General features: G+C 38.1%; 1 protein-coding gene across 1 annotated transcript; it reads left to right on the top strand.

The window, feature by feature from the left end:
* The first annotated feature begins 4591 nt into the window (after positions 1–4591).
* On the top strand, positions 4592–5095 carry LOC115956928. The gene has a single exon (XM_031075189.1). The coding sequence runs from the start codon at positions 4592–4594 to the stop codon at positions 5093–5095; it is 504 nt and encodes a 167-aa protein (XP_030931049.1).
* Positions 5096–12959: the final 7864 nt, after the last annotated feature.

The raw sequence follows: 12959 nt of genomic DNA, 5'->3' as shown, positions 1-12959 counted from the left end.
ACCTACAATCTCCTTATATCCCCTAAAGGTGGCCTGAGGCACTAGCTATCCCTCCTGGCAGCCTGTTCCTACGGTGGGTCTGCCCTTTCTTTGCTGACGAATCGTTTTAGTTTCCCCTATCTAATAAGGGCTTCGATCTATTTCTTCAAGTCATAGCATTCAGATGTGTCGTGACCGTGATCCTAATGAAAATGACAATACTTGTCTCTAGACCTCTTGTTGGGATCTCCCTTCAACTTGCCAAGCCACGTCAAGGTCGTATCATCCTTGATCTGCATCAACACCTGATCACTCAAGGCAGTCAACGGGGTGAAGTTGGTGAACCTTCCAGTGGAGGGTTTTGAGCACCTATCCTCCCGTCGGTCTCCGATTCTATTCAACTTCCATCCCATGTCCTGTCGTGCATCTTCTTACCTTTCCCTCTTCTTGGGTTTCTCCTTTTGGGCCAGTAATGCGTTCTCTACGTTCATGTACTTAATGGCTTGATAAATCACATCTGACATGGTCTTTGGGTTGTTCTTGTATAAGGAGAACAAAAATTTCCCTTTCTGCAGACCATTGGTGAATGCAGTAACAAGTATCTTGTCATCAGATTCGTCTATCGAAAGAGTTTCTTTGTTGAAACGGGCTATATAGGACCTTGGCGTCTCGTCTTCTTGTTGCTTGATGCTCACCAGGCACACAATGGATTTCTTGTACATATGCCCCCCTATGAAGTGCGATTCAAACTGCGTATTTAGCTCTTTGAATGTACTAATAGAATTGGGTGTCAATCTGCTAAACCATATCTTGGTGGGACCTTTCAATGTAGTTGGGAAAGCTCAACATATGATTTCGTCCGGAACACCTTGTAAGTGCATAAGGGTTTTGAACGACTCTAAGTGATCCAAGGGATCCTTTGACCCATCATAGACTTCTACTTATGGCATACAGAACTTTATTGGAAGGGGGAATGAAGTGGCGGGTGCTGTAAATGGAGAGTCCGTCCAGTGGACTAGCTTGACAAGGTCGTTTAACACCTGCCCCTTGAGGGCGTTCATCATAAAGTCCATCCTCTCCTTCATCATCTGCATCTGCAACCATATGCGGTGGTGCCATATCTGCGACAAATGAACGGCTGGTGTCTTGTCGCTCTTGTTTGCTCGACCCATTACTGCCTTCTGGTCCTTCTTGGTCCCGCCTTTTGACGTTGGTGCTCTCTTGCTCCTCTCCATGATTGTTAGGCCCAGTATCCCTTTGGCACATTTGTTCCTCCAGGTCGTGGTTTTGCATAGTAAGGCGTTCCACAGCCGTGGCTAGAATCTGTACTTGTCTTTTGAGGGCAGTAATGCGTGGTTTTGTAGACACTCGATTTTGCACCCATTACATGCATTAATTCATTAATTGCATATCATAAAAATGATCTTGAGATTCTAATAATCGCGACAGTATGTTCGGTTTCCAAATCGGACCGTCGAATCGAAATATATCACATGATCAAGTTTGCACGGTCAGCATGCATGGTGTCTAGGTAGAATCGACCACGCATGATTAATTTAAATTAATTCTGATTGGTTAAACAATTAAAATTAGTTAAATAATTTTGTGGTTGGTTGATAATTAGTGTTTAAAATAGGATTGCTTGCATAGGCTTAAAGGGGATAATTGGATAACAATAAAATTGAGGATTATCTGGACTTTATCAAGATTTATTTTAGAATATTTATCTACAAGATAATTGTTCCTGAAAAGACCTAAATTATCTAGAAAAGAGATAATAATCTTAGAATACAAATTGAAAACACGTCTAAGTAGAAGGACTGGCTCAAGGAAACCTAAAAAAGGAGTCCAAAACGCACCTATTCTTGCGATCAACACCCAAGAGTACCATTCGGCACTTTAAAAGTGCCGAATGGTACTCTTTTGGGGCTTTGGCCCAATTATCTTCGGGTGCCAATAAGGTACACCCTTTTCGATTTTTTCGCAAAAAGACGCATCCCGATTCGCATTCTACCCGTGGGTGCTTATTTTTTAAGCATTCCAATCTCTATAAATAGGAACTGGATCCCAAAATTCAGCACATTCTTTTACGCTCTAGGAGAGACACCTTTTCACACTCTCAAATTTCTCATCCCTCTTTTCTGGCATTCTCTCTTAAACCAGGGTTTTTAGGTTTCAAAGATAATTGAATAAATTTCTTTGAACCCTAAAACATCCTCTTAAGAAGAAGAAGTGCTCTATGCAAGAGGTTGTTTCTGATTACCCTTTTCTTTTCTTAATGCTTCTCTTATTGTGATGATGTATGTTTTTTTATTTATTTTTAGTTTAGTTGTTTAAAGTATTCATATCATGAATTATTGATTTATTTTGTCAAAACATGTTCTTAATTCTTTTATTATTGTTGTGATCTCTTTTTTATTTTTCTTTTTCTTGACTCAAAAACGGATCTACATCTTCATTGGAGGTAGATCTGAATTTTTCTTAAGAACAAAAATGGATCTACATCTTCATTAAAGGTAGATTTGAATTTTTCTTAAGATCAAAAACGGATTTACATCTTCATTAGATGTAGATCTAAATTTTTCTTAAGATCAAAAACGGATCTACATCTTCATTAGATGTAGATCTAAATTTGTCTTAAAATAAAAACAGATCTACATCTTCATTAGAAGCAAATTTGAATTTTTCTTAAATCAAAAACTGATTTGTATCTTCTTTTGATACAGATCTAATTTTTTTAACATAGCAGATTTTGAAATAAATAAAAAGATCATGAATGGTTGCATTTGTTGTGTTTGTTTTATTCAATATATGTAGCATAAATTTATTTAATGAATGAAATACTCTTCTCAAGCAATCTTTTTCATATTTTCTTTGAACATATGAAAACAAATTTGATCTTTTGTAAACCAAAATCATTTTTTTTTTAAGTTCTTAAAAACAAATCTGAATTTTCTCCCTAAAAACCACCTTTTTCTTACACAACAAAAACAGATCTTATTTTTTTTTATAAACCAAAATTTAATTTTTTACTCACAACAAAAGATCTAAATTTTTTTAAAACAAAGAAGAGGATGCATTCATAAATAAATTTTTGTGATTTAGTTTTATTCACATGGACAACATATCGTTCATAGCATCACAAGAGTCTAAAAGACCAGACTCTCTCTGGGCGGAATGGGTGTCTAACACCTTCCCATTCCGTAACCTAACCTCTGAATTTAGGTCTTTTGGATAGGTAGATCTAGCCTTATCTTTGTTTTATTTTGGGTAGATTGTAACTAGGACAAAAAACCATGTAATTATTTGGTAGTTTGTAACTAGGACTCAAAGCCATGTAATTTTCAATTTCTCAAACATGTATTTTTTTATTCAATCAATGAGAATGGTACAATTCAGTTATGTATTTTTTGTATTTAGTTTTTCTTTTCTTTTTTTTTTTGTATAAAAAATAAGTGGCGACTCCACACCACTTACCCAAAAATAGAGGTGCCCTAAAAAGTACCCAAATCTCATTTTTAAGAGCATCCAGGTTTTGCGATCTCTCACGGTGGTGACTCCACTGGGGATGTCGAGGGCTAAACTTTGTATTAAACGTAAGTGACCAAAAGACGTACCCTTATTTTTGCATGGTCTTGCATGATATTGTTGTTTATTTGTTTATTTATGTTTGTTGAAGATGTTGTATGATACTTTGTTGTATGATATTTTGTTGTGTGTATTGTTTGTTAAAAGCTTTCCCTAACTGTCATAGTGTGTGTCGTCCAAACAATATGTATGCACCCCTTTCAACCAGATTAAGATGTCTCCAGAAGATACGGAGAAAACCTCCTTTATTACACCATGAGGGACATATTGCTACAAGGTCATGCCATTTGGCCTTAAAAATGCTGGTGCTACTTATCAACGTGTAGCCACCACTTTGTTGCATGACTTGATCCATAAAGAAGTAGAGGTTTATGTCGATGACATGATAGTGAAGTCCAAAGACCGTGAAGGACATATGCTAGCTTTACGAAAGTTCTTCAAAAGAATCTGGTTCTACAAGCTACGGTTGAATCCAAAGAAGTGAACTTTTGGTGTAACATCTGGAAGGCTATTGGGGTTTATGGTAAGCCGGAGAGGAATAGAAGTTGATCCAGACAAAATCAAGGCCATTGTGGAGATGAAACCTCTAAGAACTGAAAAGGAGATCCGAGGATTTCTGAGAAGGATACAATACATCAGCAAATTCATAGCCCAGCTCATAATGACATGTGAACCAATTTTCCGATTGCTCAAGAAAGAAGTTCCTATAATGTGGAATGAACAATGCCAAGAAGCCTTTGAAAAGATCAAGAATTATCTAATAAAATCACCAATACTTGTTCCACCGGTACCTAAAAAACCATTATTGTTGTATCTCACCACTACAGATACCGTAATGGGGGCTCTACTTGCTCAATACTTAAAGGAGACTAGAAAGGAGAATGCAATATACTACATCAGCAAGAAGATGTTGCCTTATGAAGAAAAGTATTCACCATTACAGAAGACATGCGTAGCTCTCGTTTAGGCAACTTGCAAACTCAGACATTATATGATTGCCTACAAGGTTTTGTTGATTGCAAGAATGAATCCTTTGAAGTACTTAGTGGAAAAACCTGTGCAAGATGGGAAGACAGCTAAATGGGTGTTGCTTCTATTAGAATTTAACATTAAATATGTGACTCGGAAATCTGTGATGGGTAGAGTAATTGCTGACCATTTAGCCCACTGTTCACCAAAAGAAGCTGAAGAAATCCAAGGAGACTTTCCAGATGAAGATATCATAAGGATTGAAGTAGAATCATGGAAGATGTACTTCGATGGAGCAATAAATCAAAATGAAAGTGGAATTAGAGTTCTCTTAATCTCTCCAAAAGGGACACACATCCCATTCTCTAGCAGACTCAACTTTCCTGCCACCAATAATGCCACTGAATATGAAGCTTGCATCATAGGGTTACAAGCAGCCCTAGGCCTAGGGGTGAAAGAGTTGAAGGTGTATGGAGACTCAGCCTTGATAATCTCCCAGATTCAGAATAAATGGAAGATCAAAGAAGAAAGGCCGATACCTTATCATGAATGTCTTTAGACATGGGCATCAAAATTCAATAAGATCCAATATCAAAATGTGCCAAGGATGCAAAATCAAATTGCCGATACTTTAGCAACCACGGCATCCATGATGGATGGGCCAAAAGAAGATGAAGCCAGACCAATAGTGTTGGAACAAAAAGAAGAACCAGCCTACTGCATGACAATAGAAGAGGATAAAGGAAAGAATGGGGAAGTGAATGGTATTTAGACATCCTACAATACCTCAAGGATGAAACATACCCGAAGTCTATAGACAAGAATGATCAATTTACCATCTAGAGGTTGTCTACTAATTACATTATTTGTGGTGAAAGGCTTTACAAAATATCATATGATGGAATTCATCTCCTTTGTGTAACCGCCAAGGAAGCACAACAAATAATTGAAGAGGTTCATGAGTCAAGTCATGGCCACATATGAATGCACACATGCTGTAAAGGAAGATAGTGAGACAAGGCTATTACTGGACTACTATAGAAGCCGATTGTGCGGCTCATGTTCGAAAATGCCATCAATGCCAAGTCCATGGAGATTTGAAGCACATGCCACCCATGCCATTACATACCATGACATCGCCCTGGCCATTCTCTACATGGGGGATAGACATTATTAGGAAAATTCACCCAACAGCATCCAATGGCCTTGAATTCGTACTTTCAGCCATTGATTACTTCACTAAATGGATAGAAGCCGCCTCATACAAGGTTCTAAATTCAAAGAAAGTTGCTCAATTCATTCAGACCAATATCATCTGCAGATATGGGGTACCACATGAAATTGTCTTAGAAAATGGGCAGCATTTCAAGGGAGAAACAGAGAAACTGCTACGACAGTTCAATATTCAACATCACAAGTCTTCACCTTATCATCCTCAAACCAATGGAGCAATTGAGGCTGCTAATAAAAATATAGGGCGAATCTTGAAGAAGAGCACAAAGAACTATATGGGCTAGCACCTATAGTTGCCCTATGCACTCTGGGGGGACAGAACATCAATTTGATCTTTCACAGGAGCCACTCCTTATTCATTGATGCATGGGATGAAAGTAATTCTTCACATTGAAATGGGTATCTGTTCACTAAGGACAATATTGGAAAGTGATTTCCTTAAAGCAGATTGGTTGCAAAGTAGGTATGACCAATTATACATGCTGGATGAAAAGAGACTCAAAGCCTTGTATTATATTCAAGGTTACCAAAGGAGGCTTAGGAAAGCTTTTGGCAAGAAAGTAAGAACCAGAGATTTGAAGTTGGGGGATTTAGTGTTGAAAGAAATCCGAGCCCCGCTTCAAGATGCGAATGGGAAGTTCAAGCAAAATTGGGCAGGCCTATACATTATCAAGCAAATATATTCTAGGGGAGCAGTAGTTGATGGACTTAGATGCAAACCCTTTCACCAAACCAACCAACATGGATCAATTGAAGAAATACCACGTCTGAGGTGGTAGTCAGAAAGCACCACGTTTGAAGTGATTGTAAATTATGTTATTTCCCTTCCTAGGCTTGACACACACACACACACACACACACACAAAAAGGTTGGTTGAAAACCTAAAAGGACGATTTATGCAAAAGGAGAGTAAAAAAAAAGTGAGAGGGTCTGCTAGGTTGAAAACCCAAAAGGGTGGCCTAGGCAAAAATTAAGGCAAACAAAAAAAATCAGTGAACTACGTGATGACTTGATCCTTCTACAAAGGGGGTACGTAGGCAACCATGTATTGGTCCTGTCACAATTTCCCAAAACCACCATTTGCCCATTAAACAAAATTTTTCAAAACTCAACCATTCAATTAAACCATGTCATTACACAAAATAATAAAAAAAAAAAACTAAATCTTAAAAAGCCAAACCTGAAACCAAACCAAACCTCAAGAACCCAAACCCTAAACCAAACCATTTAAAAAAAAACCCAAAAGCCTACAGTTTAAACAGAATCTCTAACCTACAAATCCTAAATAATTCCTAAATATAAGAGTTTTTACATCAACTTTTAAATAAACATGTTCAAAGCCAAAGAATAAGAAGGTCACTTTGTCTTCAGTCTTTTCTCTTTTTGTTAATCACTAATTTCTTCTATGTTAGGTACTTCATCATTCTTGTCCCTTCTTTTGAATTCATAGTTGTCTTGATTGTGTCTATCCCGGTTATCTCTGAGAAACTACTTTCTCATAGCAACCATCTCAGCTTCCTTGTTAACAATCTTGTTCACCAACCAAATAAAGTATTTTGTAGTCATCCGGTGAAAGTGAACCTTGACAAAAGACTAGTCCACTCGGTCAGTCATCTCCAAGCCCAACAGCATGTTCCTTATAGAAGTAGGATTTGTGTCCACAGGAGTGAAAGATCTTCTTCTTTTTCCACCGTGCATTCCTTGCTCATATTGGAACTGCCTCAAGATTTTGTTAGCTTTGTAGAAAGTCGTTTTGCTTAACCCAACTAGGAAAATATGATTTGATCTTGGATACCGCACAAGAGGGGGTGGGCACTTCCACCAATAACAATTCCATTGGATTGAGGTACTGGATTTCTTGTTCAAGAATTTCACCTAGTCACTCTCAGTTTGGCACTCAGTTTTAGGCCCATAATTACCAATTGTAGGCCTAGCTATCATATTCAGTCGCTCCATTAGCCATAGCTGCAAAGTCAAGAGGCTCCCTAGGAAGTTTTGAGATTCTCCACCATGAAATACAACATCCAGTCCTAGAAGAGTTTCTGCCAAGATCAAAGAAACGAGATTGTCACCATCCTTAATTTGACTTAAAACACTTATGGCTCGAGCATCCATAAAACCGTGCCTTCCAGAGCACAACAAAAATTCTCCCATGAAGCATAGGGCCAAGCCAAAGTTTTTATGCATATTGTTGGTCACTCCATAAGTGTGTTTATTAATCAGCCTGGAAACAATTGCACGAAGATTCACCATATGTCCTTCAATCATACTACCAGTATTTTCTACTTGGATCATAGCCCAGGATAGCAGAAAATTCTTCTATTGTAGGACAGAGTTCAGCAGTTTTAAATCGGAACACATGATCTTCGGGATCTCAGAATTTCACAGTAGCACGAAGGAAGTTCCACTTGATTTTGACATTACTCAGAGCTTTAACTCCCTCTAGTTTGTAGGCTATAAAATTGGTCTTGGCACTATAATTAAAGCTACGAAGTCATCTGTTGATATCAAGAATTGTTGAATGAGAAAAATTATGATTGCTAGCCATGGATGACTTTTGCTTATGATTATTGTGTTTTGCTAACCTTGATGCAGAGATTTGTCGCAGGAGAAATCATTTATATGAGCTACATCAGTTCTTAATCAGGTTTGAAATAGGTTTCAGAGAGTTTGTAGCTGGGTAGGAAAGTGTTTCATGATCACAAACGAAGAAAATATTTTTCAAAAAACACAAGAACGTGAAACACGCATTGGAAAAGCATGAGGAGTCGACCCACCATGGCGTAAGCGTCATGGTGTGACCAAGTGGCATTCGACACTCTAAAAGTGCCGAATGGCACTCCTCATGTGCCAAGTGGCACGCAGCCCCTCCATCGTACTTCCATGCAATTTTGCGTTCACATACATTTTTTTAAAAATCATTTCACACTCAAAAAGATTTTTTAGGTCAAATTGGGGCATTCCGACGTGCCTAACTAATTGGTTTCAAAAATCATCACTTGCATCATTGTTTTCAAAAACTGATCAAATCAATTTTTTTTTTCAATACTCATGAATTCATGTTTCCAAACTAGGGGCATTTGCCCATGTCTTATTCATTTTCAAAAGAGACTACCATAATCATTTTTTCAAATAAAATTCATCATCAAGATTTCCAAAAAATCATGCATTCATTTTAAACTAGGTGCATTCGGCTTCGCCTCATTCAAGTAAGTGTAGATTCCAACAGAGCCAATCAGGATAAGTTTAAATTGGTACTACAAGACCTCATCAGGTGAATTCTAAACTTGTCTTAGTTAAAGTTTCTACATGATCCAAGGCGATTCCAAGGACAAAGAGCTAAGCATGGAATGTAGTACAAGATTGTCTAAGGAACACTTCCTTTTGTTTTGTAGGAAAAATTTAAAATACAAGTCAAACATCATTGGGACTCCGGGTTTGCCTGCGTGAGGATCTCCTTGACCTACCTATAGAGGAGTTGCCTTCAATATTTCCCTCTTGACTTGTGAAGAATCGAGGATCATACTGATGGTTCTTAAGTTCAAGGCTCCTGATCCTTTCCTCTAAAGTTCTTCTGGTGTGTAGAGAGGGAAAATTCCCGACCTATCACAAGCTGACACGTCAAATTACCAAGTCCACAAAATACAGCCAATTACAAAGCACCACATACTACTGCTAGGTTTTGCTATCACTATTCAGAAGCCAACAGAAATTTGCCAAGTGTCATGCAAAAACCAATCACACATCAACGCACGTGTAAGCGATGACACAAATAGCTTCGCACGTGTAAGCGATGACACAAACAGCTTCGCATGTGTAAACGATGACACAAGCAACCTCGCACGTGTAAGCGATGACTTAAGCGGACCAATCAGGCTGTGACATGTGTCACCAATCAAGCTCCGCCACGTGTCGCTCACCCACCCCCAAACTCCTATAAATAGAAGCCTTCCTGAGACATTTAGGAGGACCAAGATTCAGAAGTGAAAAAGCTTTGCTGGAATCAAGCCCTGAAGCCTCCAGGAACTTCAAGAACTTCAACCCCAAAATCGGAGAACATTTGAAGCAGAATCATCCAAACCATCTGCCTAGATCCAAAAGTTTGCTGGAATCAAGCTCAAAGGTCCGAAAACATCAACAAATCACAAATCAGTGAAGCTCTACGGATTCAAGCCTCCAAAGCCCCGAAGAACTTCCACCACAAACCCTCAAATATGAAGAACATTCGAAGAGGAATCATCCAAATCATCTTCTTAGATCTCAAAGTTCACTGGAATCAAGCTCAAAAGCCTCCAGAAACCTCAAACAACCACAAATCAGTGAAGCTCCACGGATTTAAGCTTCTAAAGCCCCAGAGAACTTCCACCACAAATCTTCGAAGACGAAGAACACACGAAGAACACAAAGAACGTGAAGAACAAAGGATTTCTAACAAGCTCATAGCCAGAGATTCATTGTAATTCTGTTCCAAAAATCTTCGATCCATCCCTCAACCAAATTGAAGGATATCTTGTGTTTAAATCAAAATCACATCACTACAAATCCAATCAACAAATCTTTGAAGGAGATCAAATCAGAGGATCAATCTTTTGTAATCATAGAGAATTGTACCACACAATCATCAATACAAATTCACATTTGTGAAACTATTTTACTTGTTTGACTTTATTTCTAACCAAGAAATTTAGTCGCTTACATGGTGGAATTAGTAGATTCCATTTGATGTGCCTGAAAAGTCAGTAAAATCAAGTGTTAATTTCATCATCAAGAAAAGTCTAAGCCAAAGACACTTAAAAAGCATCATTGCATACCCAACTCGCCTCATTGGGCACATATTAGGAGGACTGAGTACGAGCCAACGATTGCAAGCCTCCAATCATTTGCATACTTTCCTCCACAAGATCAACATCAACCTAAAGCACAAATCTACCAGATCATGAGCCATTCAATAAGCCAAACAAGAATAAGGACAAAGAAATAAAAATGCAAGAACATACTGGATCGGGCCAAGGAACGTTCGGTGTGTGTTCTGGCCTATTCAAAGGCATGGAACTATACATTCCATCAAGATTCATCACATCATATTGCCATGTCGGAAAATGAGGATAAGTCTCCATGAAAGAATTAGAAGAGCTACCAGCATGGTAAGGAAAGGGAATCTCTTCCTCTTCCTCTCCCTCTTCCTCTCCTTCACAAGATGGAGGTTGAAAATCCAACATGCAAATGTTATTACCAAGCAGAAATATGGAAAAGGAACATGCAAAATGAAAATTTGACTTCAGAAGAGAAGAGAAGTACCGTTATGCCAGCCAAGCAACCTTGTAGATGAGTTTGAATGAATTCAAAATAATCCCCTTCTACTCCTGCAACGATATAGCCATCACGGGCCCGAGCAATCTCTTCATCAGCCAGAAAGTCACCAACTAAATGGAGGAATTGGAATTTTTGTAGGAGGATACTCATGTTGAACTTGGGGCAACACTCGATCATCAAGATACCAATACCTTCCATGCCCACATTCAAACAATACCTGACGGCCATTCAGCTCCAATGCCCACTCACACTCTACATACCCCTCACATCCAGCCCAAGGATTTAAAGACATCTAAAAAATCACAAAGGAACCCAAAATGAGAAAAGACCAAGCCATAACCAAGTACCAAAGATTCAAAAAAATAAAAAATAAAAAATAAAGAAGGGGGGAAGGGACTTACATCATTAGCAATCAAATTGTAAATCACCAAGCGCCAAATTTCCAAAGAATGCCTGGAGGGCGTTGACAAATGGTGCTTGGGCAACCAACAAAGAAATCTGGGAAAAATGCCAGCAACCTCCTCCTAGATTTCAGGACCAACTCCAAAGTATTTATACATCCAAACCTGAAAAATTCACAACACCATTACCACACATAGCCAAGATAACCTTCCATTACAATCTAGCCAAAAAAAAAAAAAAAAAAAAAAAAAAAACCTACACATAGCCAAAAATTTTAAACCTCACCTGCCATACAAATGGAGCCCCACCCAAGCTTGAAAGGCTCCACCTAAAAAGTTGAGTCATGAAATGCAACAAAGTAGCATAAGCCATATTGCCCTAGTCATAATTCCAGATTCACTCAATTTTTCTCAAACTCCACAAGTAACGCAGATTCACTGTACTGCCTAAATCCGAAAACAAGAAAGTCCCAATAAAAAAAAGCATGAACATGCGAGCACCCTTTGCTACAATATCACATTGGGGAATATTCTCATATAGCCAAGACAAAGGAATATTTTTACTCTTCATTCTAGAAGGCACTACACCTAGAAGTTTCTTGATTTCAGTTGAAGTAAGGGAGTCCTAGACATGGATTCTCTCACCACCCAACCTTAGACCAGTGATAACAGAAAAGTCATAAGGTGTCAACATTACCTCACCAATGCCTGGAAAATGGAAGGTACTAAGGCAAAGAGTAACTGAAGATCCTTGTATTCATGTGTCTCTTGATTTAACGGAGTTTCAAAGAAAGTTCCAAAGCCCGCTTCATTGATGATGTTTTTGATGTTAGGAGACAATGCTTCCTACGTGTTCTTCAACACTTGAAGACTACCTCGACTCTTGAGGCTTTGCAACAAAAAAATTTAGCTCATCATTCCATGACAAATCACAAGCCAAAAAAAAATTCCTAAGCAACCAAAAAAAAAAAAAAAAAACTCACATGTTAAAGAAAAATTCCTAAGCCGCAACCCACGTGTCTAAAAATTCCATACCAAAACAAAAAACCCATGTAAAAGAAAAATTCCTGCAACCCAAACCCACATGACCAAAAATTGTTCACAACCAAAAATCATGTGCCCAAAAAGGTCAACCAAAAAAAAAAAAAAAAAAAAAACCCAATGCTGCACCCGAAATTTCACCACAATCAAAAGTTTTCACATGTCCATACACAACTACCGAATCTTTTTTCCATAACCATGCACAAAATTTTTCCCATAACCATACATAACCAAAAAATTTCCTACATGTCCATGCACAACAAGAAAATTCTCACATAGCCAAAATCATAACCACAAAAATTTTCCATGAACCAACATTACGTACCTAACAAAATTTGTCCATAAGTCAAAATTTCGTGCCCACAAAATTTGTCTATACCCACAAATTTATCCGTGCACATACCCACAAAATTTTGCCATGTTCATAAAACAAA

Source organism: Quercus lobata, chromosome 8 (genome assembly GCF_001633185.2).
Source record: "Quercus lobata isolate SW786 chromosome 8, ValleyOak3.0 Primary Assembly, whole genome shotgun sequence".
In the NCBI taxonomy this organism is placed as follows: domain Eukaryota; kingdom Viridiplantae; phylum Streptophyta; class Magnoliopsida; order Fagales; family Fagaceae; genus Quercus; species Quercus lobata.
Note: the sequence above shows the minus strand (reverse complement) of the source record. Positions and strands in the feature narration are given on the sequence as shown.